The sequence below is a fragment of the Sceloporus occidentalis genome, unplaced genomic scaffold, assembly GCF_023333645.1.
Source record: "Sceloporus occidentalis isolate IW3139 unplaced genomic scaffold, rSceOcc1.0.p SCAF_7, whole genome shotgun sequence".
Taxonomy (NCBI): Eukaryota; Metazoa; Chordata; class Lepidosauria; order Squamata; family Phrynosomatidae; genus Sceloporus; species Sceloporus occidentalis.
The window spans coordinates 91075340-91102433 of NW_028316987.1; the positions used below are offsets into that span (position 1 = coordinate 91075340).

Consider the following 27094-nt stretch of genomic DNA (forward strand, 5'->3'; position numbering starts at 1 on the left):
GATACGCCTTCCCTCCAGAGACAGGCAATTATGTTCCTCAAAAGGGAGATAAGATCTAAAAGCTGCAGGGTGCCAGTTCAACATGGCAGGATTCTTGACAAAACTGAAATGAAATGAAAAATTCCAACAGTGGGATCAGAACACCAAGGCAACACCTCAAAACCATAAAAGATGGCCCAACAACCAGGCTATCAATGAATTAAGACATTTCACTAATTAATTCTCTACCTTTTAACCAATTAAATTTTAATGCCACACGCAAGGAACTTATTGGTGTTGTGTGCCTTCAAGTTGCTTCCACCTTACGGTGACCCTAAGGGAGACTGCCAACAAATACCAGATGCTGTAGGCTGTATTTTAGAGGAAGGAATTAGCAAAAACATCTCTTGAGTACTCCTTACCTAAGAAAACCCTATAAAATTCATGGCATCACCATAGGTTGACAGGTGACTTGAAGACACATACCATATATGCACACATAAGGCAAATCTATCATGGGATTTTCTTGGTAGGTTTGTTCAGAGGGGAATTTGGTTTTCCCTTCCTCAGAGGCTGAGAGAGCATGACTTGCCTGAGGTCACCCAGTGGTAGTCCAAGGCTCAAACCACCACATCTGGCTTACAAGGAAAATTTAGTCTACAAGAAGGAACATATAATCCAGTAGAAATGCAAGGCTTTTCTTGAAAGCTTATCTCCTTTTCTGGTTTCTCATAAGGAAACTGAATAGAGAGGAATTTTTCGGCAATACAATCCAGGGACATCCAGTGATGATTCAGAATAAACACGTACAAGGAAGAAGGTTGTTTTGTTGCTGCCACTATCTGCCTTTTCCCAAAGACTGGGACTCAAGGCGGATTACAAATTATAATGATTGTAATAAAATTAAAAACATCCAAGAACTCAAACTTTAAAATAGAGTGGGCCTTTCGCATCTGCTGAGGCTTGGCTCCAGGATCCCCTGTGGATACCAAAATCCAGTCCCCCTAAATACAACGCTGTAGTAAAATGGTGCCCCTTATATAAAACTGCAAAATCAATTTTTGCTATTTGTAATTTATACTTGAAAAAAAATATTTTCAATCCATGGATGCTTGAAACCATGGATAAAGAATCCGTGGATATTAAGTATTAACTTCAATAAAACAGTTTAAGACATACACATTATAAGATGAAAACAGATAAAACAATACAATTTGAAACAATACGCCACTCTCCTACAGCCCTTTCCTTAAAAACCTTCAATTTCAAAAGCCCATCTGAATGTTTTGTTATTAAGTCTTCACCTGCTCACAGGAGGACAGCAAGGAGGCAGCCATCCTAGCTTCCCTGTGGAAATAGCTGCAAAATCTAGGGGTAGCCATGGATGAGACCCTGTCTCATGTTCCTATCAATCATTCCTCTGAAAGTAGTGGGACCGAAAGAAAAGCTTTTCCTGAGGGTCTCAGGATTCCAGGCAATATCATAAGGAAGATACAATCTATACAAAATAACTTGGACTTAATTTAAGCCATGGCTATTTTGTGGAATTTGCTAATTCAAGTGATGGCTGCCATCTTGGACAGTTTTAAAGCAATATGAAAAGGGATCTTGTAGCACCTTTGTGACTAACTGTGTAGAAGTTAGTTTTTTGAGAGTTTTTTGGGCTGTGTAGAAGTTGTAGCATAAGCTTTTGTAGACTTGGTCTACTTCCTCAGATGCATGGAGTGAATATACTGATATTCTAGACTAATATGGCTATGTCTCTTGAGCTTTAAAGCAAATTAAACCAAGTCATGGAAGATAAGCCTATCAATGGTTACTACCCATAATAGTTAAATAGTACCCTTCATCACTGGCAGTAATAGTTCTCAGAACCAGGTACAGATAAATATGAGCAGGAGGGTCCTACTGTCCCTCAAGTCTTACTGGGGGCTTCTCAGGGACATCTGATGAATTGCTACATGAATAAGATGATGGACTAGATAGGCCTTTGGTCTAATCCAGGATGACTCTCTCTATGTTCTTATCCTTACCATTTTTATAAGATTTCTCTGGCAAGGTTGAGTGGGTGGACTTGGTTGAGGTGTCATTAAGCATTTGTAAGTTGCAGCGTAACTTTAGAAACCACCAGAAAATTTGGAACATTTACAAAAAATTAAAAGGGAAGGGCTGCTCAGGAACCATCTTTCTTTCCCTGCGGCCAGAGGAAAAGCAGCAAACATGATTACCCTCTCTTTTTTCCTCCTCTTCCCTCCCAAACCTATCTTTAAGATCATAGGCCTGAGGACAGGGATTGTAACTACTGATTTTTGTAAACTGATCTTGAAGCCTTTGTTGTTGTTGTTGTTGTTGAAGAGAAGGGTAAAACTTCTTTAAATAAATAAGTAAATGCATAAATCATGCATCTTTTCTCCCCATTAGATTTGCTCTCAATCCCTGCTAACATGGACTTCTAATCATCCGTCATCCTGGTGCAGCAACTGTACTTTGCCAGACAAAAAGCAGTTCCTGAGTTTGGGGCCTTTCCAAAAATGGGTGCAATGTAGAACATAGAGGCTGCAGCTGGGAAGGGAGTGAGAAGAAATATATCCTTTTACTCACTGAAGGAGCACTTTAGATCCAGGTCACTGGTTTCGTTGACTATGGATATGCCTCAGGTTCATACGTTCTCCCTTCACATTCTGGTTAGGGCAAACTACAGTTTATTAAATCATAATATGACAAACTATAGCTTACAAAGAAGGTTTGTAGGCAAATGATGGTTTGCCCAGTTTGATAGTCATGAGGTATAGTATGCCAAGTCCAAATGTGAACTGCTGCTTGTATACAGGGGTCTCAGGCATATGAATTTATGGCCTGATCACAAGAAACATTAGGAAGACCTAAACATTAGGAAGAACTTCTTGATGGTAAGAGCTGTTCAACAGTGGAATGCACTCCCTTGGAGTATGGTGGAGTCTCCTTTGGAGGTTTTAAACAGAGGCTGGATGGCCATCTGTCATGGGCACTTTGATTTGTGCCTTTCTGCATGCCAGGGAATTGGACTGGATGGCCCTTGGGGTCTCTTCCAACTCTATGATTCTATGAGTGCTGGACTGAAACTCTAGGAAACCAGGGTTAGAGTCCCCGCTCAGCCATGGAAACCCACTGGGTTGCCTTGGGCAATTCACCCTCTCTCAGTTTCTGGAGAAAGCAATAGCAAAAGTCCTTTGAACAAATCATGCCAAAAGAAGAAGCCATGATAGATTCGGCTTAGGGTTGCCCTAAATTGGAATCAAGTTGAAATTACATAACAATAGCAATCCTGTTCTAAGAAGTCCATATCTAAAAGCCTTTCACAATACTCAATGAAGTGTGGAGCAATTTTGGTACATGCAACTGCTATTTATGGCTCAATGAGGAAATGAACTTTTTAAACACTTCTTTCAAAAAAAATATTTTTTACAGTAATAGACCAAAGTCAGAATAGCTCAAACTTACATACACACACACAGCCTTTATACTTACCTCCACTAAGGAGCTTCATCACTAACCAAAGTTCATCTTTCACTACAAAGGAAGTATAGTAAGATACGATGTTTGGATGATGGCACTGACTCATGGCTTGAATTTCTTTCTAGAGGAAGAAAAGGGGGAAAAAGTAATTATTGTTCTGCTATATGATGAAGAGATGACCACCCCATTGTGGGGGATCAGAGTGCTTAAAGTCTATGAATTCCATTCAGGTAAAAAAGTGACAAGGCCTGGAATTGGTAAACCAAACATGGTCAGCACAAACCGTAAGACATTGCTAGATGTTATTACTCTAGTTAGCAGGAAGGCGACTGCATGTCTGAATGCTCCCCTAAGGTTCAAAAGAAAAAAGACTCCTGCATATAAAAAGATTAACATAATGTTTTGATTAGCTCTTTTCTTGGATATACTACCTTTTGTGTGCACAAGTGGAGAATATGTTGCGTATGCAAGGACACACACACACATATATATATTATATAAATGCACAGAGGAAACATTGAGACACACAATCCCTTCCTGGAACTTGAAAAAAGAATAAAGCAGGAAAAAGACTGATTAATTTTATGCTGCTGAATGTACAAATGGACACTTAGCCTATTCATGGAAACAAATCTGTAAGGAAGTACTAAGCTATAGGGATGGGAAATGGAATATTTCAGCCATAACTTGAGAGCACTATTCCCTTCAGGAAGAATTCCATCCCATCATGAAATGTACCACCAGTCCCCAAATTTTTACTATTACAGACTCTGAGACACTGAAAAGCCATTCAGATCTAGAACTCTGTATTTGCTGTGTTTGCATTCCCTTGGTATCCCCACTTGCCCCTACTTTCTTTGAGTGCCTAACCTAATTTTCTAAATGTTTAAGCAATGTTTTACATCCCAGGAAAGCTAGAAAGTTGAGGCCTTGATAAAAATTGTGTTTTATTTGGGAGACAGCGTGACAGTGAAGAAAGTTTGATAGGGAGAGAAGTAGCTCATTTGAAATGTGGTGCTGGAGGAGAGTTCTGTGGATACCATGGACTGCCAAAAAGACAAATCAAGAACCTTCCCTAGAAACCAAGATGATTAAACTGAGGCTTACTAGAAAATATAATAATGCTTATTTAAGTAGAAGGCAGCAGGAAAAGAAGACGATCCCACTGCAGATTAATAAACTTAAAGAAGTCATGGTCCTCAATCTGCAAGACCTGAACAGAGATGGCATGACTTGGGCTGCATCCACATCACAAACATAATCCAGTTTGACAACCACTTTTAACTGCTGTAGCATCAGAACTCTCCGACAGAGAAGGCTAAATGTCTCACAAAACTACAAATCTCAGAATTCCATAGCACTGAGCCATGGCAGTTAAAGTGGTGTCAAACTGGTTTATTACTGCAGTGCGGATGAAACCTTGGAGATCTATTGTTCCCGGGGTCACCATACACTGAAGTCGTCTTGATAGCTGTTAACAATAAAATGTCTTCATGACACCCTGTAAACTATACCCTTGTAAGATTTTGCTTGGTTACTTAATGTACATCCTCATTAAATCATAGAAAGACACAAACTACACACACACACAAATAGCACGAGCCTCCAGCCTCAAATCTATCAAATTTTCACCAGTGTTTTTGCAACTGTAACAATATTATTATGTATTTATCTTTCAGGACACAATGGTAGGGGGATGTACCATGGTTTGAAATTGGGATTCTACTGTTTCTAAAAAAGAACTTGGAACTTCAGAGAAGCTGCTGAAAATGAAAAGAAGAAATAGCTAGTTATTAGGACTGCTGAGAGAACAGCTGAAATCCGTGTCAACCATTACATTCACTGAGCAAGTCTGGACCCATCAGCTCTTGCCTACCCACAGGATTTAAAAGAGAATAAAATGGGGTTAGGGTGGGGGAGAGAGGTGTATATTATCTTAAGCCTCTTGGAACCAAAGTGTGATATAAACACAGTAAAACAAACAGCCTCAATTTTCAAACACACATCTTGGCTGACAGGAGACATGAGAATAATAATATTTTTAAACGCATTGTGACTACCACACACTGATGCTTGGGAAGGGAAAATGCATCATGTCTCTTTTAGGAAAAAAGACACTTAGCTATCTGCAATATGTTGATTTCATAATGGGAGATGCAAGAAAAAAATGTTTCCATAAAATGGAGTGGTGAGGACATGAATCATTAATGAAGAGGATGCTGCTTTCCATTATTTCTTTTGGAGCGATGAAAATAGAAATACACAGTAGAGTTTTAAGAGCGCTACCACTCTGTTTGTGATCTTTCTTCTCATGACGGCTCTCAGGAACCCCTAACCAGAAACAGTTTTGTCAACCTTTACAAACTAATGAGGACTGCAACAGTGTGTGTGTGTGTGTGTTTAATCTGCTGCATCATCCATCTCAAACTGCAAATTACCACCGCAAATTATGTATATATATATACAGTAGACCCTTGGTATCCGCTTGGGTTTGGTTCCAGGACCCCCGGTGGATATCAAAATCTGTGTATGCTCAGGTTCCATTAAATATAATGGCATAGGAAAATGGTGCCCCTTATATCAAATGGTAAAATCAAGGTTTGCTGTTAGGGATTTGTATTCCCCCCCCACACACACACACACACACACTTTCAAGCTGTTGATTGCTAATCCATTGGTGAAAAATACAAAGATACGGAAGGTCAACTGAAGACTGAGCCACATCTTACATACATGTTCTTGAACGTGGTGTTCTGCAAATTCTGTAATCATCCCAGAGGCTTACATCCAGCTGTTGTTGCTATTCTTGTTGTATGTCTTCAAGTCATTTCCAACTTACAGTAAAATTTATTCAGAGAGGGTTTGCCTTTATACTTTCTTTTGAGGCTCAGAGAGAGTGACTTGCATAAGGCCACCCAGCAGGTTTCCATGACTGAACCCTGGCAGCTATCAACAACAAAAAGAAAGCTGTGCAAACACTGTCTCATTCATCTTAGGTATATACACATCCGGTCACATAGTCTACATAATCTAATACAGATTGAATCTCCCATACAGTATCTGGAATTCTGAAATCCAAATTGCTCCAAAATCATCCATGTGGATGTTTGAGATAGTGACACCTTTGCTTTCTGATGGTTCAGTGTACATGAACTTTATTTCATGGACAAAATTATTTTAAAATATTGTGAACAAAATTACCTTCAGGTTATGTATATAAAGTGTATATGAAACATTCAGCTGCACGCATTATCACTTCCAACCACCGCTCTGACCACATCTCTCCTGTGTTGGCATCCCTTCACTGGCTCCCTCTCCCTTTCCGCATTCAGTATAAGCTCCTGCTGTCAACGTTTAAAGCCCTCCATGGACTGGCCCCTCCTTACTTATCAGACCTTCTTTCTCCTCACCTTCCCACCAGGGCCCTCCGTTCTGGTAGTCAAGGTCTGCTGTCCCAGCCCAGGATTTCCTCTGCCCCATCCCGGATTCGCCCCTTTTCACTTGCTGCCCCTCACTCCTGGAACCTTCTTCCCCCACAAGCAAGAGCCATCACTTTTTTAACCAGCTTCAAAACGGAGTTGAAAACCATCCTGTTCAGAGAAGCCTTCCCAGGCATTGCATAATTGTTGCTTACTATTTGATGTTCTTTTCGTGCCTGTTTATCGAACCATTTCCTGTATTGCTATGTACTGTATATGTATTATCCTACTTGAGAGTATGTATTTTCCCTGGAAAATGACTAACCATCCATTATGAAGCCTCGCCCTCCCTCCAGTCCATCTGCCTTGGTCCAGGCCTTGGAGGTAGAGAGGAACTGCTGGACCTCTTACCCTTTCCCTCCACCACTCCCTTCTCCTTCTGTGTCATGTCTTTTTAGATTGTAAGCCCAAGGGCAGGGAACTGTCTAACTAAAAAGATTGCATGTACAGCGCTGTGTAAATTTACAGTGCTTCATAAATAAAGGTTAATAATAAATAATAATAATAAATTAATTTCATGATGAGACTTGAGTCCCATCTCCAAGATATCGCATTATGTATATGCAAATATTCCGAAATCCAAAAACATCCAAAATCCAAAACACTTCTGGTCCCAAGCATTTCGGATTACGGAGTTTTAACACCCTCACAATGTAGGCCAGTACTATTCCCACGCTGCACATCCAGAGGACTCAGGAAAGGAGAGTAGTGGTATTCCTAAAATCATATTTTGGTTTTGTAGTTGGAAAAAAGATGTGGACCAGATCTGTAAGGGAAATCTTTCAAATTTCCATACACCATTATAACCATACAAAAAAAACAAGACAGCTACAAAATACACAGATGGCACTGCTTGCTGAGTTATACTTGCATTCTTTAATATTTGGGCAGAATGATAGGCAAACTAATTAAACTTTCAGGCTGCAGATCTACATACGCATTTTCCTAAAGTCCCAAAAGATCAGATTCAAATCCAGTCCTATTTGCAGCAGGCCCAATGAAAGAAAAAGAAGTTAAGTTAGTTAATCTCAGTTCAATGGGATTTATGTCTGAGTAGTAAGACTATGACTCTGGAGACCAGGGTTCAATTCCCAGCTTGGCCATGAAACCTCTGAGCAACCTTGGGCAAGTCACACTCTCTCAGCATCAGGCAAAGGCAATGGCAAACCTCCTCTGAACAAATCTTGCCAAGAAAACCCATGACAGGGTTGCCTTAGGGTTGCCATAAGTCGGAAACAACCTGAAGGTACACAACAAGTAGGACCTAGAAGAGCCACCATGGTGTAGTGGTTTGAGCACTGGACTCTGACTCTGGAGATCAGGGTTCGATTCCCCATCCCACCATGAAAACCCACTGGGTGACCTTGGATGAGTCACACACTCTCAGTCACAGAAAACCCCATGATAGATTTGCTTTAGGATTGCCATAAATCGGAAACAACTAAGGTACGCAACAACAAGAAGACATATAATGTACAGTATTGGACCACTAATCTATCGAGTTAAATTAAACTGATTTTTTTTTTAAAAAAAACTGAGATTAAAACAAAATGCTCTGACTAATTAACAGGTAGTTTATAAAAACATCAGATGCAAGAACAATTTTGGAAGAGTCACATCCATTGTGGAGTCCCTTTTAAGAGGGTGTCTCCTACACCAGACACATCCCTTCCTAAATTTCACATCAGGGAGGTCAGTGTTAGAGGGCCCTCTTCCAAGACCCTGGACTCTCCGGGGGATATACAACCACTCCCATGGAAAAGCACTTTCAAATTTTTTATGTTCCGAATGTAGATTCCAAAAGGAAAGTGTATGGGGTTTTCCTGCAAAATTACTCTGTTCCGTCTATTATCCCCTCTGTTGTAAACCGCTCGGATTCCCAGTGATTGGGCGGTATATAAAATAAATCCTATTACTGTATTATTATTATTTAATGTGTGAAGTAATGCCAATGACCAAGATTTCTGCCACTGGATGAAGTTTCAAATTCCTTCTAGCAAAACACAAATGTAGCTGAGGTTCAGTGCCTTCTCTTTTCTTTCCTCTCAGATGTCAAGGCTCAGATATAACAGGAGCCGACATCAGCCCACAAATTAAGACTACTCAGCTTTAAGCTCAGACATTTGCATCCTGAGGAGTCAATGCTGCAGAGCGCAGCAACAATTTCATACAAGGACCCTTCAGGACTACCATGGCCCATATCGAGAGATGAAAAGTATGTTCAAGAATATTTGGAAACTGGTGAAAAAACCTGTTTTTCCAATTGTCAAGAAACCATGACAAGGAGAATCCTGGAAAAGCGTAGTTTGCCAGGAACTGGCAAAACCACCCCTGACTATTCCTTGCCTAAGGAATCCCTATGAAATTTATGGTCGATAGGTGACTTGAAGGTACGTGCACATACATACATGCGCAGACACATACAAAAGAATATGAATAGATTGTAATGATCTTCATCATTTGGGGGGGGGCACTCTCTCAGCCACTGCATCTCAATAATTTAAAATCCAAACTATGATCTTCTGCAGATATATGTCCAAATACTCCGATTTTAGTTCAATTAGCCCCCCTTCGTCTCTCTTTCTATCAACAGGCAAAGACCTTTTTATTCAGGCAAGCCTTTGGCTCCTAAATCTTTTAATGGGGTGTGCTGTGCTTTTATTTTTCCAGTTATCTTTTACATGTGTTTTAAAGAGTTTCAACTGTGAATTATTAATGGAATTGTTTATTTATTTATTTGTTTATTTTTAACTTTTGTATTAATACAATTTTAGGTGTACTTTGATTCACCTCCTTGTAAGCCACCAGGTATCCAATGAGAAAGGTAGGATGTAAATTAAATCAATCAATCAAATATTGTGACAATATTTTCTTTCCCCTCTGCCCTGCCGAACTGCCAAGGTGTCCTTGAGTCACTGCGTGCATATTTCCAAACTAAATCTCCCACACTAATCCCTAGGGTAGGCGACTCCCAGCCTTCTAAATTTAAAACCCTGCTGCTGTGTGTATGAAGATGGCATTCATCGAGAAATGCATGCCTGTTTTAATTATAAACACGTCGTCGGTGCAAACTGCCACATGACAACAAGGTGTGAGGTTCACTGGAGGGTATGTGGCCTCTTGATTATATTTTGAGATTTTTTAAAAAAAGAATCAAGGTTAAGCACATCCAAGATACCTGGCTATTATTTATCTCTTAGGCAAAAATCATTCCATAGGATTAAAGGTGGATCTCTGTCCAACTTTGTCTGCATCGTACTAGACGCCACATATGTCAGATGCCCCTTTTGGGGCTCAAGGAAAGCATTTAGAAAACACTAGACGTGAGGAGGACCCATCTGCGTTTGTCTGATACACAAACTCAGGATACCTAACTTCATAAACTGCAGAAAAGATTTATTCATGCACAGGTTAAGTCTCCCTTGCCTGGAATATCAAACTCCAATATATTCCAAAACACAAAACTGTTCTTCATGGGTGGCAGAGATAGTGACATCTTTGCTTTCTGAGGATCTAAACTAAAGTCATGCATGTGTGTGCATCAATTAAGCTCCAAAAGCTTTAACAAAAATCTGTATTTTTACTGAACCCATTTGTTTGCCTTTTTGGTTGTCCAAAGTATCCTCAGCACTCTTCTCCAGCACAACATTTTAAATGAATTGATTTTCTTCATATCCAGCTCTCTCATCCATATGTGTCAATGGTGAATACAACGACTTGGACTATTCTTACTTTAGTGTTCAGTTATAGTATCTTTACACTTTAGAATCTTGTCTAGTTCTTTCATAAATGCCCTTCCCATTCCTTATCTTCTTCTGATTTCATAACTACAATCTCCTTTTTGATCCTATCACAGGATTTTCTGGGGTTCAGAGTTTGTAGAAAAACCAGTGGGTTCCCATCGCCAAGCAGGGAATAGAACCCTGATCTCCAAAGTCATAGTCCAACTCTCAAACCATTAAACTACACTGACTCTCTCTATATGTGGAGTGCTCTCATCTGCACTTGTAGACACTGCAAAATCTCTCTGTATTTACCAACACTGCTGGCTATTTAGGACTTTGAAAGTCATCTTGAACTCAGTCTATAAACTGACTTCACATATAAGATAGCAGCCAGTACTTACCTTTAAAGAAGTATTCCCAGTAGATTGACTGTTATACTCATTACTAAAGACTTTGCAGTATGGACAACGAGGGATCTGCCGCAGTCACCTGCAACTCTTGTGGGATGTTTCTCTTCTTGCCTACAGAAGTGGAGAACTTCACATGCACCAAGTGCAAGTTGGTAGCACTCTTGGAGGAGAAAGTGCAGCAGCTGGAGTCCAGAGTAGCTACACTTCAGCATATTAGGGAACAAGAGGATTTCCTGGACTCAATAGAACTAACCATCTTGGATGAGTACCACGCAGAGGAAGATGCTAGGGTGGAAGAGGTCACTTGCCAAACAGAGGAGGCAGACAGCTGGAGGAATGTCACAAAGAGAAGTAAGCCAAGAAGGAATTGTTCGGGGCGCTTGCAGCTAGAGAATCGATTCGAAGCTCTTTCCCTTATCAAGGAGGATGAAGAAGAGCAGCCTGGACAGACTTCTCAGGGGAGCCTGAGAGTCCCACCCGAGGGAACAGTCGCTGCTAAGCCTCGGAGGAGGCGTGTGGTCGTAGTGGGGGACTCCTTGCTGAGGGGTACAGAAGCAGTGATTTGTAGGCCTGACAAGATGTCTCGAGAGGTGTGTTGTCTTCCAGGTGCAAAGATCTGTGATGTGACAGAGAGGCTGACAAGACTGGCCAAGCCTACTGACCAATACCCCTTCCTTTTGGTCCACGTGGGAACTAATGATACTGCAAGACACAGCATTCAGAACATCAAAAGGGATTACGAGGCGCTTGGTAGGAAGCTGAAAGGAATGGATGTACAGGTTGTCATCTCGTCTCTTCTGCCAGTTGAAGGGCATGGTCCAGGAAGGGAGAGGAAAATAGCAGATGTGAACAACTGGCTTCGCAGATGGTGCCGCCAAGAAGGATTTGGATTCTTCGATCATGGGCTGCGGTTCCATGAGGAGGGACTTCTTGCAACAGACGGGTTGCATCTCACGCCAGTTGGAAGAAATGTTTTTGCCAACAGTCTCAAGAACTTGATCAGGAGAGCTTTAAACTGAGTTCCGAGGGGAAGGGAGACAATATTAAGGAAGGCGAAAGGGATGGCGAAAATAGTCAAACTGACATAGAGGAAACAAGGCAAACAGTGCAAGGACCCAACAGTGGGAGGCAAAAAAACTTGCACAGGCAGCAAGTAAAAGGGAACCATGGTCTGCGATGTCTCTACACTAATGCACAGAGCATGGGAAATAAGCAAGATGAACTCGAACTCCTAGTACAACAAAGCAAATATGATATAATAGGCATCACTGAAACCTGGTGGGATGAGTCTCATGATTGGAATGTGGAAATAGAGGGGTATAACCTTATTAAGAGAAATAGGCCAAACAGGAAAGGAGGAGGAATAGCACTATATGTCAGAGATACTTACACCAGTGAAGAGATCCTGGACATCAATCATGGAAGCCAGGTGGAGAGCATCTGGATAAGAATCAAAGGGGAGGGAAACAACAAGGGTGTTACGGTGGGAGTCTACTACAGACCCCCAAGTCAGACTGCGGAATTTGATGATGTCTTTCTAGAACAGATGACCACACAGTCAGAAAAGAGAGATGTAGTAGTGATGGGCGACTTCAACTATCCTGATATTTGCTGGAAGTCAAACTCAGCAAAATCCTCAAGGTCTAGCAAATTCCTCACTTGCCTGGAAGACAATTTCATGGTCCAAAAGGTGGAAGAGGCAACAAGAGGGTCAGCTATTTTAGATCTGATCCTAACCAACAAGGATGACTTGGTTAATGGGGTGCAAGTGGTGGGATCATTAGGTGGAAGTGACCATGTTCTCCTGGAGTTTGTAATACAGTGGAAAGGAGAAGCCAGGCAGAGTCAGACACGCATCCTAGACTTTAGGAGAGCGGATTTCAGTAAACTCAGAGAAGTATTGAGGGCGATTCCATGGTCAGAAATACTAAAAGATAAAGGAGTTCAGGACAGATGGGAATTTCTCAAAAGGGAGATACTGAAGGCACAATTTCAAACAGTTCCAGTGAGAAAGAAAAACGGGAGGTGTCTCAAGAAACCAGGATGGATGACTAAGGAACTTTCAACCGAACTAAGTTTGAAACGGAACATGTATAAGAAATGGAAAAAGAGGGAAATCACAAAAAAGGAATTCAAAGAAATAGCAGGCATGTGTAGGGGTAAAGTCAGAAAAGCTAAAGCGTAGAATGAACTCAGGCTTGCTAGAGAGGTTAAGAACAATAAAAAGGGCTTTTTTGGATATGTCCGCAGCAAGAGGAAGAAGAAGGAAACGGTAGGGCCACTGCGTGGAGAAGATGGCAAAATGCTAACAGGAGATAGAGAAAAGGCAGAATTACTCAACACCTTCTTTGCCTCAGTCTTCTCAGAAAAGGCAAAGGGTGCTCAACCTGAGGATAATGGAGCAGAGGACAGAATAGGGGAATTTCAGCACAGAATAAGTAAAGAGATAGTAGAGGAACACCTTGTTAATCTAAATGAATTTAAGTCTCCGGGACCAGATGAACTCCATCCAAGGGTATTAAAAGAACTGGCAAAAGTAATATCGGAGCCATTGGCAATCATATTTGAAAACTCCTGGAGAACAGGAGAGATCCCAGCAGACTGGCGAAGGGCAAACGTTGTCCCCATCTTCAAAAAGGGGAAAAAAGAGGATCCCAACAATTATCGTCCAGTTAGTCTGACATCAGTTCTAGGAAAGATTCTGGAGCAGATCATTAAACAGAGAGTCTGTGAACATCTAGAAGGCAATGCCATAATCACAAAAAGTCAACATGGGTTTCAGAGAAACAAGTCATGCCAGACAAATCTAATCTCTTTCTTTGATAAAATTACCAGCTTGGTAGATGAAGGGAATGCTGTGGATATAGTATATCTTGATTTCAGTAAGGCCTTTGACAAGGTTTCCCATGACATTCTTGCAAACAAGTTTGTATAATGTGGGCTAGACAAGGTAACTGTTAAATGGATCTGTAATTGGTTGACAGGCCGAACCCAAAGGGTGCTCAACAATGGCTCCTTTTCATCCTGAAAAGAAGTGACCAGTGGGGTCTGACAGGGGTCTGTCCTGGGCCCAGTGCTATTCAACATCTTTATCAATGACCTGGATGACAGAATTGGGAGCATACTTATCAAATTTGCAGATGACACCAAATTAGGGGGAATAGCTAATACCCCAGAGGACAGGATCAAGATTCAAAATGACCTGAATAGACTAGAAAGCTGGGCCAAAGCTAACAAAATGAAATTCAACACAGAGAAATGTAAGGTATTGCACTTAGGGCAGAAAAATAAAATGCATAGATATAGGATGGGTGACACCTGGCTGAATGAAACTACGTGTGAAAGGGATCTAGGAGTCCAAGTAGACCACAAGTTGAACATGAGTGAACAGTGTGATGCGGCAGCTAAAAAGGCCAATGCTATTTTAGGCTGCATCAATAGAAGTATAGTGTCTAGATCAAGAGAAGTAATAGTGCCACTGTATTCTGCTTTGGTCAGGCCCCACCTAGAATATTGTGTCCAGTTCTGGGCGCCACAATTCAAAAAGGACATTGAGAAACTGGAGCGTGTCCAAAGGAGGGCGACAAAAATGGTGAAGGGTCTGGAGACCATGTCCTATGAGGAACGACTTAGGGAGCTGGGGATGTTTAGCCTGGAGAAAAGAAGGTTAAGAGGTGATATGATAGCCCTGTTTAAATATTTGAAAGGATGTCATATTGAGGAGGGAGCAAGCTTGTTTTCTGCTGCTCCAGAGAACAGGACCCGGAACAATGGATGCAAGCTACAGGAAAAGAGATTCCACCTGAACATTAGGAGGAACTTCCTGACAGTAAGGGCTGTTCGGCAGTGGAATGCACTTCCTCGGAAGGTGATAGAGTCTCCTTCCTTGGAGGTCTTTAAACAGAGGCTGGATGGCCATCTGTCAGGGATGCTTTGATTTGGATTTCCTGCATGGCAGGGGGTTGGACTGGATGGCCCTAGTGGTCTCTTCCAACTCTACGATTCTATGATTCTATGATAAATTGAGGGCGGTTTTGAGGCCAAAATTGTGGATTTTGATACGACCCATGGATAGGTCAAGAGTAAAACCACAACTTAATGAAAGATGTAAAGGATGAAGCAAAGGAAAACGACCCCAAAGAACTTTAAAAATTCCAGTAAGCATAACTGTGCTCACAGTAAAGGCTGGATGAATGAGAAAGTAGAGGGGGGTCAGTGCTTCCAGGACAGATTACACTCTTCCATTTCACGAGGAGATGGTTCCCTTTTTCATATAAGAGTTAAAATACAATACTTACATTGACCCTTGGACAAGTGGACTCAGTTTTTTGAGTCAATTTTTTAACTAAAATTTCTAAACTTAGATGAGTATACATAGTATATATTGGCAAGCAGAAATGGTCAAACGTAGGGCTGTAACATTTAATAGAGGGCTGGGAAGATCCAAGATCTGACCCAGGAAATATTGGAAAACCTGTCTGTAGACACTCTTGAGCCCTGCATCCCAAACCCAATTATCACGCAGAGACAGGGGAAAAGAATTCCTGATCTGTTCAATAGGGAAAGATAACTTTGGTAATTCCTCTTATACAGAGTTCTCCCTATCCAACTGGCAGCTTTAAGCCAGTGTCTGCAAATGCCAGCTGACAACAGTCCACTTAAGGCGAAGGAAGAGGAAAGGACGTGGTTGGCGTCAACTAAGGCTACTGTTGATCTATTTAATAAACTTTAATAAGTAGATCAACTACAGCCTTAGTTGATTAACTGGCAAGAACTACAAGTCAGGGGGAAAACATTTGTTCCAGCCTTCAAGCTATTTTGGTTCTGGTGCATTAATATATCTGAAAAATTATAAAGTTTTGGAGCAAAGCCTTCCTTGTTTAATTGCAGGTTCTGTTCATGGTGCCTTTTATTAATAAAGGTGGAAACTGTCTCTCTGTATTGTCTCAAAAAGGCACTTGAAGGGGGTTAAACAGATGTTGGCAATAAGCCGAACCAAGTGATATGGAAAATAAATTAAGTTGAGTTTTCCTTTCAAACTGGGAGGTGATTAGTCTTATTAATTAGTTGAAAGCCACCTAAAAGCATACTTAGGTAGAGAAAAGATTACTACTGTATACAAATTCTCAAAGGGCCACAATTCTTCAATTCCTTGTAACATCTCTTACAGCCAGTTCTTTACACACAATGATCTATTGCACACCATTCTTTGACTCTCCCCTCTATCCACAGAAATTCATGCTTGAATGGTACAGCATAACTAAAGCATGAAAAGTTATGGGCGAAGCAGACTGCCCCTTTGTGCCTTTGTGGGAGCAGCATCTGAGCACAGCACTTAGATGCTGCACACCCTGACACAGCCCCCACACCACTGGGAAGCCACACAGCTGACTGCATGTGTGGCGCCTTCACGGCATTTACACGCGCCGCACCACAGAAATGCTGAAAAGCCACTGCCTTGGTTGTCAAAGCCAGCTTTCTGCCGCTTGTGCTTGCCGTGGCCCCAATCCAGCGATCAAAGGGGCAGCATGACCCCACTCCTTCGGGGACATCTGTTTTGCCCCTCACTTTCTAGAAAAGTATTAGATTTCCAAGCATAATTCAGTTAACAAAGTGCCTCATAGTGAAGATCCTTGTTACAATGGCTTTTTACACCTGTCTATCTCCTCATCCTCAGTCTAGATGGAAGTTTTTTTAGCAGCATGGGTACTGGGAGGATGGTGAAGGAAAAAACACAGGTTTTTGGTGTCAGGTTGCAGCAGTGTGTCTTCAGTAAACAATGCAATAAACTTTGGGCTGGGAAAGAGCTGGATTCTACACCAGCCAATCCTTCTGTAGTTCTCACTACAACAAACAAGGAAAGCAACAGCTGCCTCCAGCGTCCCTTACTAAGCATGCATGAAAAGCAATACAGAAAGAAAGCTGAAGAGTTGAGAAGCCTGTCTTACCAGTTACCCTCAGGATGTTTTTAAAAACCACAGATCTGTAAGTCTGGCCATCAAAAGTGAAACCATAAGAAAGGTGAGACTGGTACATCCCTGGATGCATTTATGGAAGAAATCTTCATGCTGTTTCTAGAAGGTTCAAAATATTTTGCTTTACTTATGAAACGCTTACTTGATGTTGTTTCGTTCACATGTGCGTACTGTTAGTTTTGAATAAAAACCTTGCTGAAATATGTAGAACAGATTTTTAAAATTTATTTTTGGAGGGCGTGGTAAACGATCCCTAGTCTTTCCATGTTATTTCTGCCTCTGGTACCAAATTTTCTGTTAATGAAGTAATGGCCTAGATAACATGTCAACTTTGTTAATTGAGGTATACCTGTTTAGTTCAAAGTTTTCATAAACCAGTTAGCCGCTGTTACATGTTTTTAACAAACAATTATTTCCCCATTTCTCTCAGCTTAAAAATAGGTACTTTTTAATTAAGAAAAAAAAGAATGCTTCAAGGTAATGCTCTGTTTTGTACAAAACATACTCTCTTCCTTTTCTGTTCACCTTGCTTCCTTGCCTAAACAATCACAACAAAGCCAGCACCTCAACTATGTAATAATGTTCCTTTGGGGTGTGTGAAGTCATATCCCAATAATTATAACAGTAACTAAGAAGCTGTTACACCACAAAAGAAAAGGTGTTATCCTTTAATTTATTTGTTATTAATTTATTATTTATATATTTCACTGATATGCTGCCTTTCACTCTAAATGGGATCCAATGTGGTTTTCATTTGCAGATTGTAATGCAGTAGGTTTCCAGGTTGTAACATAGTAAAATGTAGAAAAGGAAAAGAGGGGTAACTACGTTTGCAAAACTCTGAGATATAGACTCTACATCTGCCCACACATATTTAAATTAATGCAATTATAAACCCACTGGGTGACCTCGGAAAGTCACATGCTCTCAGCTTCAGGGGAAGGTTATGGCAAACCTCCTCTGAACTAATCTTGCCAAGAATACCCCAGGATAGACTTGTCTTAGGCTCACCATAAGTTGGAAACAACTTGAAGGCACAAAGCATACACACAACCTTCATTATTGTGGGAGATGAACAAAGAGGTATTTATAATGAGTTATTTCCAGGCTTTAAAAATATCACAAATATGCATAACTATATTTATAACTACAGTACCACTTTTAAAGCCTGGAATGAATTCATTACAAATAACTTATCACTCTTCACTAACCCATAGGAGGGAAAGTATCCCCAGAGCTGGAGGAAACAACACAGAGAAACCTCTTTTTGCATTGGGTAACAGGGTAGCCTTAACTTTACAAAGTGAAGGCTAGAAGCATGAGAAGGGAAGGAAATTTGGGGAAAGGATGAATCTTTCAGATGGATGTGTTTCTGCCCTCATCCTGAACAAAGCTAAATCATCCTTGCTAATGGGGATTAAACTTTATTTCTCTAGACTGAATCTTCCAGTTTCCTCGTGGTCAGAAGGATGGGCCCACCTGCATTAATACCTTTCTGTACTATCTGAACTGATGACAACTACAATATCTGGACCAAATGCAGGTCTATGACTAACACTGTCATCCACCCCCCTTTCTCCTATATGATTTTTAAAACCTTTACATGATAAAGAAGCCAGGGGAGCTTTGAAAGCTTGCAACATGTGCATTTTGATTGGCCCAATAAAGGTATCAGTATTTTGTGAGTTTGGGTGATATTGTGCTTTCCTATATGGCCAACCCAGCTACCGCTGGAGGAGCCATCCTGAAGTTTATTTTTTGGTTGGCTTGGCCACTCCGCTATTCTGTTTTGTATTTCCATCTCACTACCCTCCTCTCCATCTCCATCCCCCAAATTCCAGGTGGAAGGGCTGGAGCTTTTGATGCTGCACAAAAACTAGGATTTTGTTGCCTAGAGACAGCCAGGAATGTGTTGCAAGCTGGCAACTGGGCTTGGATTCTCCTCTTGATCAGCACAGCGCAGGAAGGCTGCAAGGATAGTGACTCTTGCCTGACCACACAAATAGCTGGGCTGTGAAAAAGGCACCCATTCCATTTCCCTTAATTTACCCCCCTTCACTGAATGGTGGTTTTGGTAAAGGGTGATTTTGTTGGGGCAGCTGTTCTTTCTTTGAAAACAAAATGATTGAATGGAGGAAGTTTCCTGCATAGGTGTAAAACTCCAGGGAAAGAGTATGCTCTTTTCAAAACACTTTGCAGTAGACATCATTTTAGAAGAGACATTCCTCTTCTGTCCATTCATATTAAAAAATGCCAATATCCACACTGGCACACACAAACGCAGACAGTGTCTTGCAAAAAATGTTATCACTTGTGGTACAGATGATGATGATGATGATGATGATGATGATGATGATGATGATGATGATGATGGCCTATCTGAAAGCCTTTGGGGCTGAAGAGTGGAGTATACATACTCTGAGCTTATCAAACTAGGGCTAATTTTGACATTAAAGAAAAATTAGCATCCTGCAAATAAAGCAAAAATGGTGAGTAATTGTGCAAATAATTATCACACATAATTGCCGTGAACATTATGCCAAAATAAAAAAATATATACAGTAGTCCGTCCACATTTTCTGGGGTTAGGGGTAAAGGAAACCTTTGAATGTGGAAAAACCACAAATAAAAAAACAGTATTCTTTTTACCTAAGAGAATACCCCTCTAGGAATCTCCAAGGAATCTCTGCCAGAAGTTGATCATAGAATCATGCTGGAGGACCTACAAATGCCTAGAGAAGTGTTTTCTCTAGGAGCCTCTAAGTTCTCCAGCACAACTCTATGGTCAACTTCTAGCAAAGCTGCGCTGGAGGACCTAGAGATTCCTACAGAGAACATAATTGATCAAAACTGCACATAATCATTTCTGCAAAAGTCAAAACCGCAAATGTGGAGAGCCAACTGTAGCTTGGATCTTCGCAGTTTTGAGTATCTTGTATACATCAAGTAGTAACAAGACTATTCATTTTAATTGCAGGTGGTAATTAAACAGTAACGGTAAAATGCGGAAAAGTCAGAGGGGGGGAAATACTTTGGCATGACTTTATCTGCCCGCACATACTTAAAAAATTAAAACCTGTGCTGCTCAATTAACCGTGGGTGCTTTTCCAATCAAAACCATTTCAATCAATGTACAGTCATCCCTCCATATTTGATTATTCACAGATTTATTTAATATGTTCTCTCTAGGAATATCTAGGTCCTCTGGTGCAACTCTATGGTCAATTTTAACAAAAGGTTGCACTGAAAGACCTGAAGATTCCTAGAGAGAATACTCTACTAGGCATTAGTAGCTCCTCCAGGGCAGGTCTACGGTCAGTGTCTGTCGGACGGTGACCAGAGAGTTGCACTGGAGGACCCAGAGATCCCTAGAAAGGTGTCCTCTCAGATAAAAACATGGTGTTTTTGTTATTTACAGTTTTTCCATATTCACAGGGGTCTTGTGCCCCTAACCCTAGTGAATATGGAGGGACAAGTGCAACTGAGTAAGCTTAATGCCCCTAATTACAACTAGCCCATGGCACAGCTGGGTAGGTGCACTGTGTCTAGAAAAGAAAAATTCAAATCAATCCTTGATAATGGATTCATCAAATCAAAAGGGAGATGGCAATGGCTCCCCCCCCCCCCCCATTACAGTAAATGGGAATCGTCATAAATAACAACCAATGTTTAGGAAAAGCCTTTTCTAAAATTAATGAGCATGGGAGAGAGAAGTCATAGTTAACTTCCTTTTAAAAGAAGGGGAACTGAAGAGAAGTCTGGAGACTTTGCCTCTTTTATTTCAAATATGTAGAAATTGGTTAAAGTTACCTAATAATGACAGGATCACAACATGCCCTAATGGCGCTAGCACAGGTTCAGTCTCCCTTATGTGGAATTCCAAAACCTGAAATATTCCAAAATCCAAAACTGTCTACATGAGCAGGGAAGATAGTGACACCTTTGTTTTCTGATGATTCAATGTACACAAACCTTGTTCTATGCACAGAATTATTTTAAAATATTGTGTATAAAATTATGGGCTATGTGCACAAGGTGTATATGAAACATAAATGAATTTAATATTTAGGCTTCGGTCTTATCTCCAAGATAGCTCATTACGTATGTGCAAATATTCCAAAATCCCAAAAAATCCAGAATTCAAAACATTCCCAAGCATTTTGGAATAGGGGAAATGAAACATGCATTTATTATATTGCATACAACTGGGATCAGGTCTGGAGCTTTAAATCGATTATCAGGCTGGGTCCCATTTCAAAGTCAATCCTTCATGAAGTATTCTTTTTAAAACAAACAAACCTCCATTAAAGTTTGGCTTAAGCCAGATTAGTTGCCCCTCAAACATCTTTGGCTGGGGAGATCATGGGAGTTGAGGTTCAAAAAATCTAACATTTCCAAAGGCTTGGCCTCTGAATACGAGACACTGAGAGAAGACAAGGAAAAGCCACTACTTTCATGTCCCTGTGTCTGAGCTTCCCAGAGGGATTCACTTCCAGGGGATAGAACAAAACAGACCTTAGGTCCGATACACCCAGGCTCTGCCAATATTTCAGCTCATTGCTGTTTTCTGTATCAGAACTTTTTCTGGAGCAAAAGGACTGTGGTGGACTATATGACCCTTGGGATCCCTTCTAGCTCTATGATTCTACCTAGAAATTATTAAGAGTGGAAAATTCCCCTGTTCTTGAGAGAACAATGCTGTGATGCCATCCTAGAACTCAGAACTTGTGTTACATGTAGGCTACTGGCAAAAAGAAATCATGAGTTTGCTTCCTCAAGCAAAGCTCCAACAAACAAAGAACAAAATAACCATTGGGTCACCTAATTGGAACCTTTTGAGAAGAAGAAAAACAGCAATTCATTTGTCGTCCCATTCATTAGCCAATGAAATAGTCGGTATTTTGGAGGAGTGGGTCAACTGGAGATTAAGATATTTAATTAGAAGGAGTTTTATCTATGTTTTCTATTGCAAAGCTTTCTGAAAGGTCCTTTGAGTCCAAAACTGGCAAAAACTCAAAATTCCAATAATCAGTGTGATTGCTTCAACAAGGAAGGACCAAGAGTGATCAGGCCAAAGAATAGAGTTGCACAATTGACATGGGAGGCATTCAGTTACATAGGTCTGGCTACAGACTAGAACCAAGATGGTGGGTAGGTTGTTCTGAAGATCGGAAGTCTTGCTCTATAGCAGGAATGGGCAAAGTGCGGCCTCTGGGGTTGTTTTTGTGGACCCCAGAGTTCAAAAAATGCCCCAAAATGTTTGCTAAGCCTATTAGTCTGTAGAATCAATATGTAGAGAGACCTCGTAGCCCCTTTGAGAGTCACTTCCTGTTGTTACAAAAGGCTTCTCCAGGGCCTAAAATGACCAAGAGGGACCTAAAATTATGGCAAAGTGCCCTTCCACATCCCTAGAGGGGGCTTGGGGACATTTGGGGCGAAAGGTGATCTGATCTTTTTTTAAGACTGGGAGATATGGCCCTCCAACATTTCCTGGGAGACTATTGTGGACCCCTAGCTTCCCACACTTGCCCCCCTGCTGATAAACATACTGACTGGTCCCACCATGTTAAAGACATCACTCAGGATAGATAAACTGTCCCATATCACCCAGATATCACCCAGCATAATTAAACTATATAGATCTTGAGTTCTGCTCAGCATCATTACTGCTCAAACTGAGCTATGTCAGCTGCATGTGAGCTAAGAAGTTACCTTCCTTTGAATTACTGTTCCCAAGAACTGGGAGATTCTTGGAGTTATAGACCAATGCAGCTTTTCCAAGCAGCCCAAAAACAGCAATGGCAATCCCTGCTAGAGCCTCAGTATGCATATACTCCAACATGGTGGTGGGTCTTGGTGCAAGGCCAGCACATACAACACAATGATCTTCACAAGAAAGTGAAGACTACTCTGCCAGGTCCTCGTACCATTCACCACCAGAGCATGGTTTTGTCAACTTGAGGCCCCAGAAGCTCTCACAGATGGGGCTAAAAGCGTGGAAGCTGAAATCAGTAGAGACAAATTGAGAGGCTTGGAAAACTGTGAGGGTGGAAGAGCATGGAAGAGCAGACACTGAGTGAACTTGGGTCAGGCATTCTCTCCCAGACTGACCTACTCCACAGGATTGTTATGAGGATGAAGTAGGGAGGTGGAGAACAATGTGGGCTCATGGTTCTCAGCAAGGATGTGGGAGTTGGAAACCATTTTGGGTGGAGGTGGAATCAGTAGAAATGTACCTCCATCTCCATCTCCAAAACAAAATCTTAATATTAAATGCTTATGGTAGTCTGTTGCATATTTACTTTTGTAGGAATTTAGGAAACTATCCTTGTTCTGAAACTTTCATCAAGTAAATGTATTTTATGGTCTAGCAATCTAAGTAGCCTGATAATTCACATGTCTTAATGGTTTTTATTGTTTTAATGGGTTTTATGAGTTTTAACTATACTGTTTTTATCTTATGTTTTAGTATTAGTAATTTTTTTAAAACTTCTAATGAAATTATTTGGGCCACCATTTTGTGACAATAAATTTGTTACTAATAATAATTAATATACATTTGTTATTTATGAAGGAAACAGAGTGGGGGCAATAGAAAAATAGAGAAGCTTCTCAAACTACCTGATGTGGGTCAGCAGAGTACTTTTCCCCAAGTTGCCAGGGACCCATTGAATACAACTGCTTCTTTCTTTCCCTAAAACTCTCTGAGGATCGGCAGCCAATGGCTCAGAGACCAGTACAGGTCCAGGGACAACTACTGAAGTAGCACTTATGTAGACCGTTTTAGACTTATTCAAGAAAAGGCAGAATATAAATGTAACTAATATATAAGAAAACACTGGTTGCCATAGGGGCATATCCTTCCCCTATATAATAATAATAATAATAATAATAATAATAATAATAATAATAATAAAGATCATTTGTATCCCGCCCCTCTGAGAACAATCGGAGCAGCTATAAATCAAGAGAGAAATTTTAAGCCCACCTCTGGAAAACCCACTAAATAAAATGAACCCACCAGACATAAAATGGGCTGTTTTCCAAACTTTTTTTTACCTCCATGATGTCTTGGAACCTTTTCCATTAAAAATTTAAAAATCCAATGCAACCACTAAGAGTTTAACAAATGCCTGCACAGAGGGGAGTCCATCACCGGCTTAGTGCCACGGTGATTTACAGACCCTAAAGGAATCGTGGGACAACATTGATGGAATATTTGTACCAGGAGCTCATCCATGCTGGTCTGACATTTCTCAAGGTTGATCCGTTTAATTGCCACCTTCTCTTTCTTCGGCATACAGTGGGCTGCTTGGACAACAGCTGTTGCTCCACTCCCTGGGAAAGAAAAGAAACACACAAAAACACAACATTAGGAGGGAACTGTTAATACATTGGGTAGTTCCTCTTTGCAAGGAAGAATCTGAAATATTGACATCATTAATTTGTTTCATTTTGTTTTCTAGAAACGATCTGCAAGTGCAAATATACCCACACACTGTGTTGCTTATAAACTCTTTTTTAACTATCTGTTTTCTCATGGGATTCTATATTTTCTCCTGTAGCTTTGGCAGATGGTGATGGAATTGCAGGTTGAGTCTCCCTTATCCAAAAAACTTGAAACCAGAAGTGTTTTGGAATTTTTTTTCTTTTTTTGGATTATGGAATACCTGTATTTGCATATATAGGAGCCCTTGGTATCTGCTGGGATTTGGTTCCAGGACCCCCCCCCCATGGATACCAAAATCCATGGGTGCCCAAATCCCGTTATATAGAATTGTATAGTAAAATTGTGTCCCTCATATAAAATAACAAAATAGTCTTGCTTTTGGGGGGAAAACTGTTCAAACCATGGATGGTTGAATCTGTGAATACAGCTGTATGTACATAATGATATATCTTGGACCCAAAACACAAAATTCATTTATGTTTCATATATACTTCATACACATAACCCAAAGATAATTTTATACAATATTTTAAATAATTTTGTGCATGAAGCAAAGTTTGTGTACACTGACCCTTCACAAAGCAAAAGTGTCACTATTTTAGGCACCCAAAACTGAAAAAGTAATGGGTTTTGGAATATTTCCGATTTCAGAATTCAGATAAGGGAGGCTCAATCTGTAAATACTTTTTAAAATTTCAACTTTGGCAGATGGTTACAAAATTACTGGAGTTCAGTCCCAGAGGTTGGAGCAACAGCAAGCGCTCAGACACGTCACTTTTTGGACCACAACTCCCAGAATCCCCCAAACAGCATGACTACTGGCATGGTGTCTGTGGTTTCTGGAAGTCGTAGTCTAAGAAAGCATAGTCAGAACTGGAATAGGGCAGTAGCTGAAGAACTCTCCATTCCAAAAGGTTCTCCAAATGGTTAAATATGAAGATGTTGCTGTCTGTACCAGTTCCAAAATTTAAACTGCTTTACCATTTATCACTTTTTCCTCACCAGACAAACACACTCACCCTAAACTACACAAGACTGGAAAACAACTTTAGAAATTTTAAAAAGTAAATTGCAGCAAGATACACAGGAAAACTTCCAATGAGACAACTACCCGTCCTTCTTCCAGCCTGAACTAAGGTAGATTTCCAGGCTGCCCAAGAAAAATGTTAATAAAAGGCATTGCTGCAATTCCTGAAATGACTACGTTGCTATGGAATTTAAATTGCAAAATTCCTCAGAAGGAGCAGGAAGTGGAGATTACCGAGACCAAAGAGCGATAAGAAGTTATTCTAGAATAGTATCAGTCAAGTATTAGAAGAAATGTATATATGCGCCTTCGGATCACCTGTCAACCTATGGCGATCCCATGAATTCCATAGGGTTTTCTTAGGCAAGGAATACTCAAGAAATGGTTTTGCCAGTTCCTCCCTCTCAAATACAGCACCTGGTGTCTGATGTGACTTCCCATCCAAGAACTAACCAGAGCTGACCCTGCTTAGCTGCCAAGATCAGACAGGATCCAGTGCCTTCAGGATAAGAAACAATAGAAATAGCAAGTTAAACAAGCAGGATAAGGTATTTCCAAAGGCACAGGACATCAACCCGACACACAAAATGAAGGCAAAGGAAGAAAATTAAGGGAGCTTTCTTAAAACTGGTACCTTCCCAATGTGTTGAACTAGTTTCATCATCCCTAGCTAGCCATGCATTTATTTATTGAATTTATATTCCACCTTTGTCCCACGATGGGATACAAGGCGGCTTATGATAATTTTTAAAATATTGAGCTTTAACATATCTGTGTGGTGCCAAGTGAAGGAAAGCTAGCTTGATGTGGTGATACAGCCTGTGGCTTGGAAGGGCAGCTATGAAGGAAAATCCTCAAGTGTAAAAAATATATCACTGAATACCAAAATCAAGAATCATCCAAGCAATACTGTTTCCAGTTTCTATGTGTGGTTGTGAAAGCTGGACAGTGAAGAAAACTAGTAAGAAAAAGATCAACTCATTTGAAATGTGGTGCTTGGGGAGACCTCTACAAATTATTACAGACTGCCAAAATAAGTGGGTCTGAGAACAAACCAAGGCTAAATTCTTACTAGAAGCCAAAACAACAAAACTGAGGATGTCGAACCTTGGATGTATCGTGAGACAATGCAACTCAATGGAAGGGATGAGAATGCTCAGCAAGGTGGGAACCAAAATGACAAAACGGAAACGACTAAACTGAGGCTCTTGCGTTTTGGGCATACCATGAGATAACAGGACTCACTGGAAAATATGATGATAAGTAAAGTGGAAAGCACTAGGAAAAGAGGAAGTGGATAGACTCAATCAAGAAAGGTAAAGCCCTGCGTTTGCAAGACCTGAGCAGGGCTGTTGATAACAGGAGATCTCTTATTCATAGGGTTGCCATGGGTCAAAGCCAACTTGACAGGGCATAACAGCAATAAGTAGTATGATTATGAAACTACTGAATGCCTTTAGCAAAGGGGTTTAAAAAGTCTTAAATGCAGGGAAAATATGCTCATTCTTTCCCAACTCACTTTAGTAAATCAAGCCCTGGTAAAGGGTGGCCAAG

At 40.7% G+C, this 27094-nt stretch overlaps 1 protein-coding gene across 2 annotated transcripts in view; it reads right to left on the minus strand.

Moving 5' to 3' along the window:
* Window positions 1–27094, minus strand: part of OXSR1 (oxidative stress responsive kinase 1) — a 108452-nt gene that overhangs the window by 64714 nt on the left and 16644 nt on the right. Inside the window, exons 2-3 of one of the 2 annotated variants that reach the window (XM_089533667.1) lie at window positions 24289–24401; window positions 3487–3595 (exon numbers count right to left, since the gene is read on the minus strand). In XM_089533667.1, the coding sequence (XP_089389793.1) occupies window positions 3487–3595; window positions 24289–24401 (222 nt within the window). Of the gene's footprint in view, window positions 1–3486; window positions 3596–17036; window positions 17113–24288; window positions 24402–27094 lie in introns of those variants that run through there. The other variant, XM_089533668.1, reaches the window with a different exon arrangement.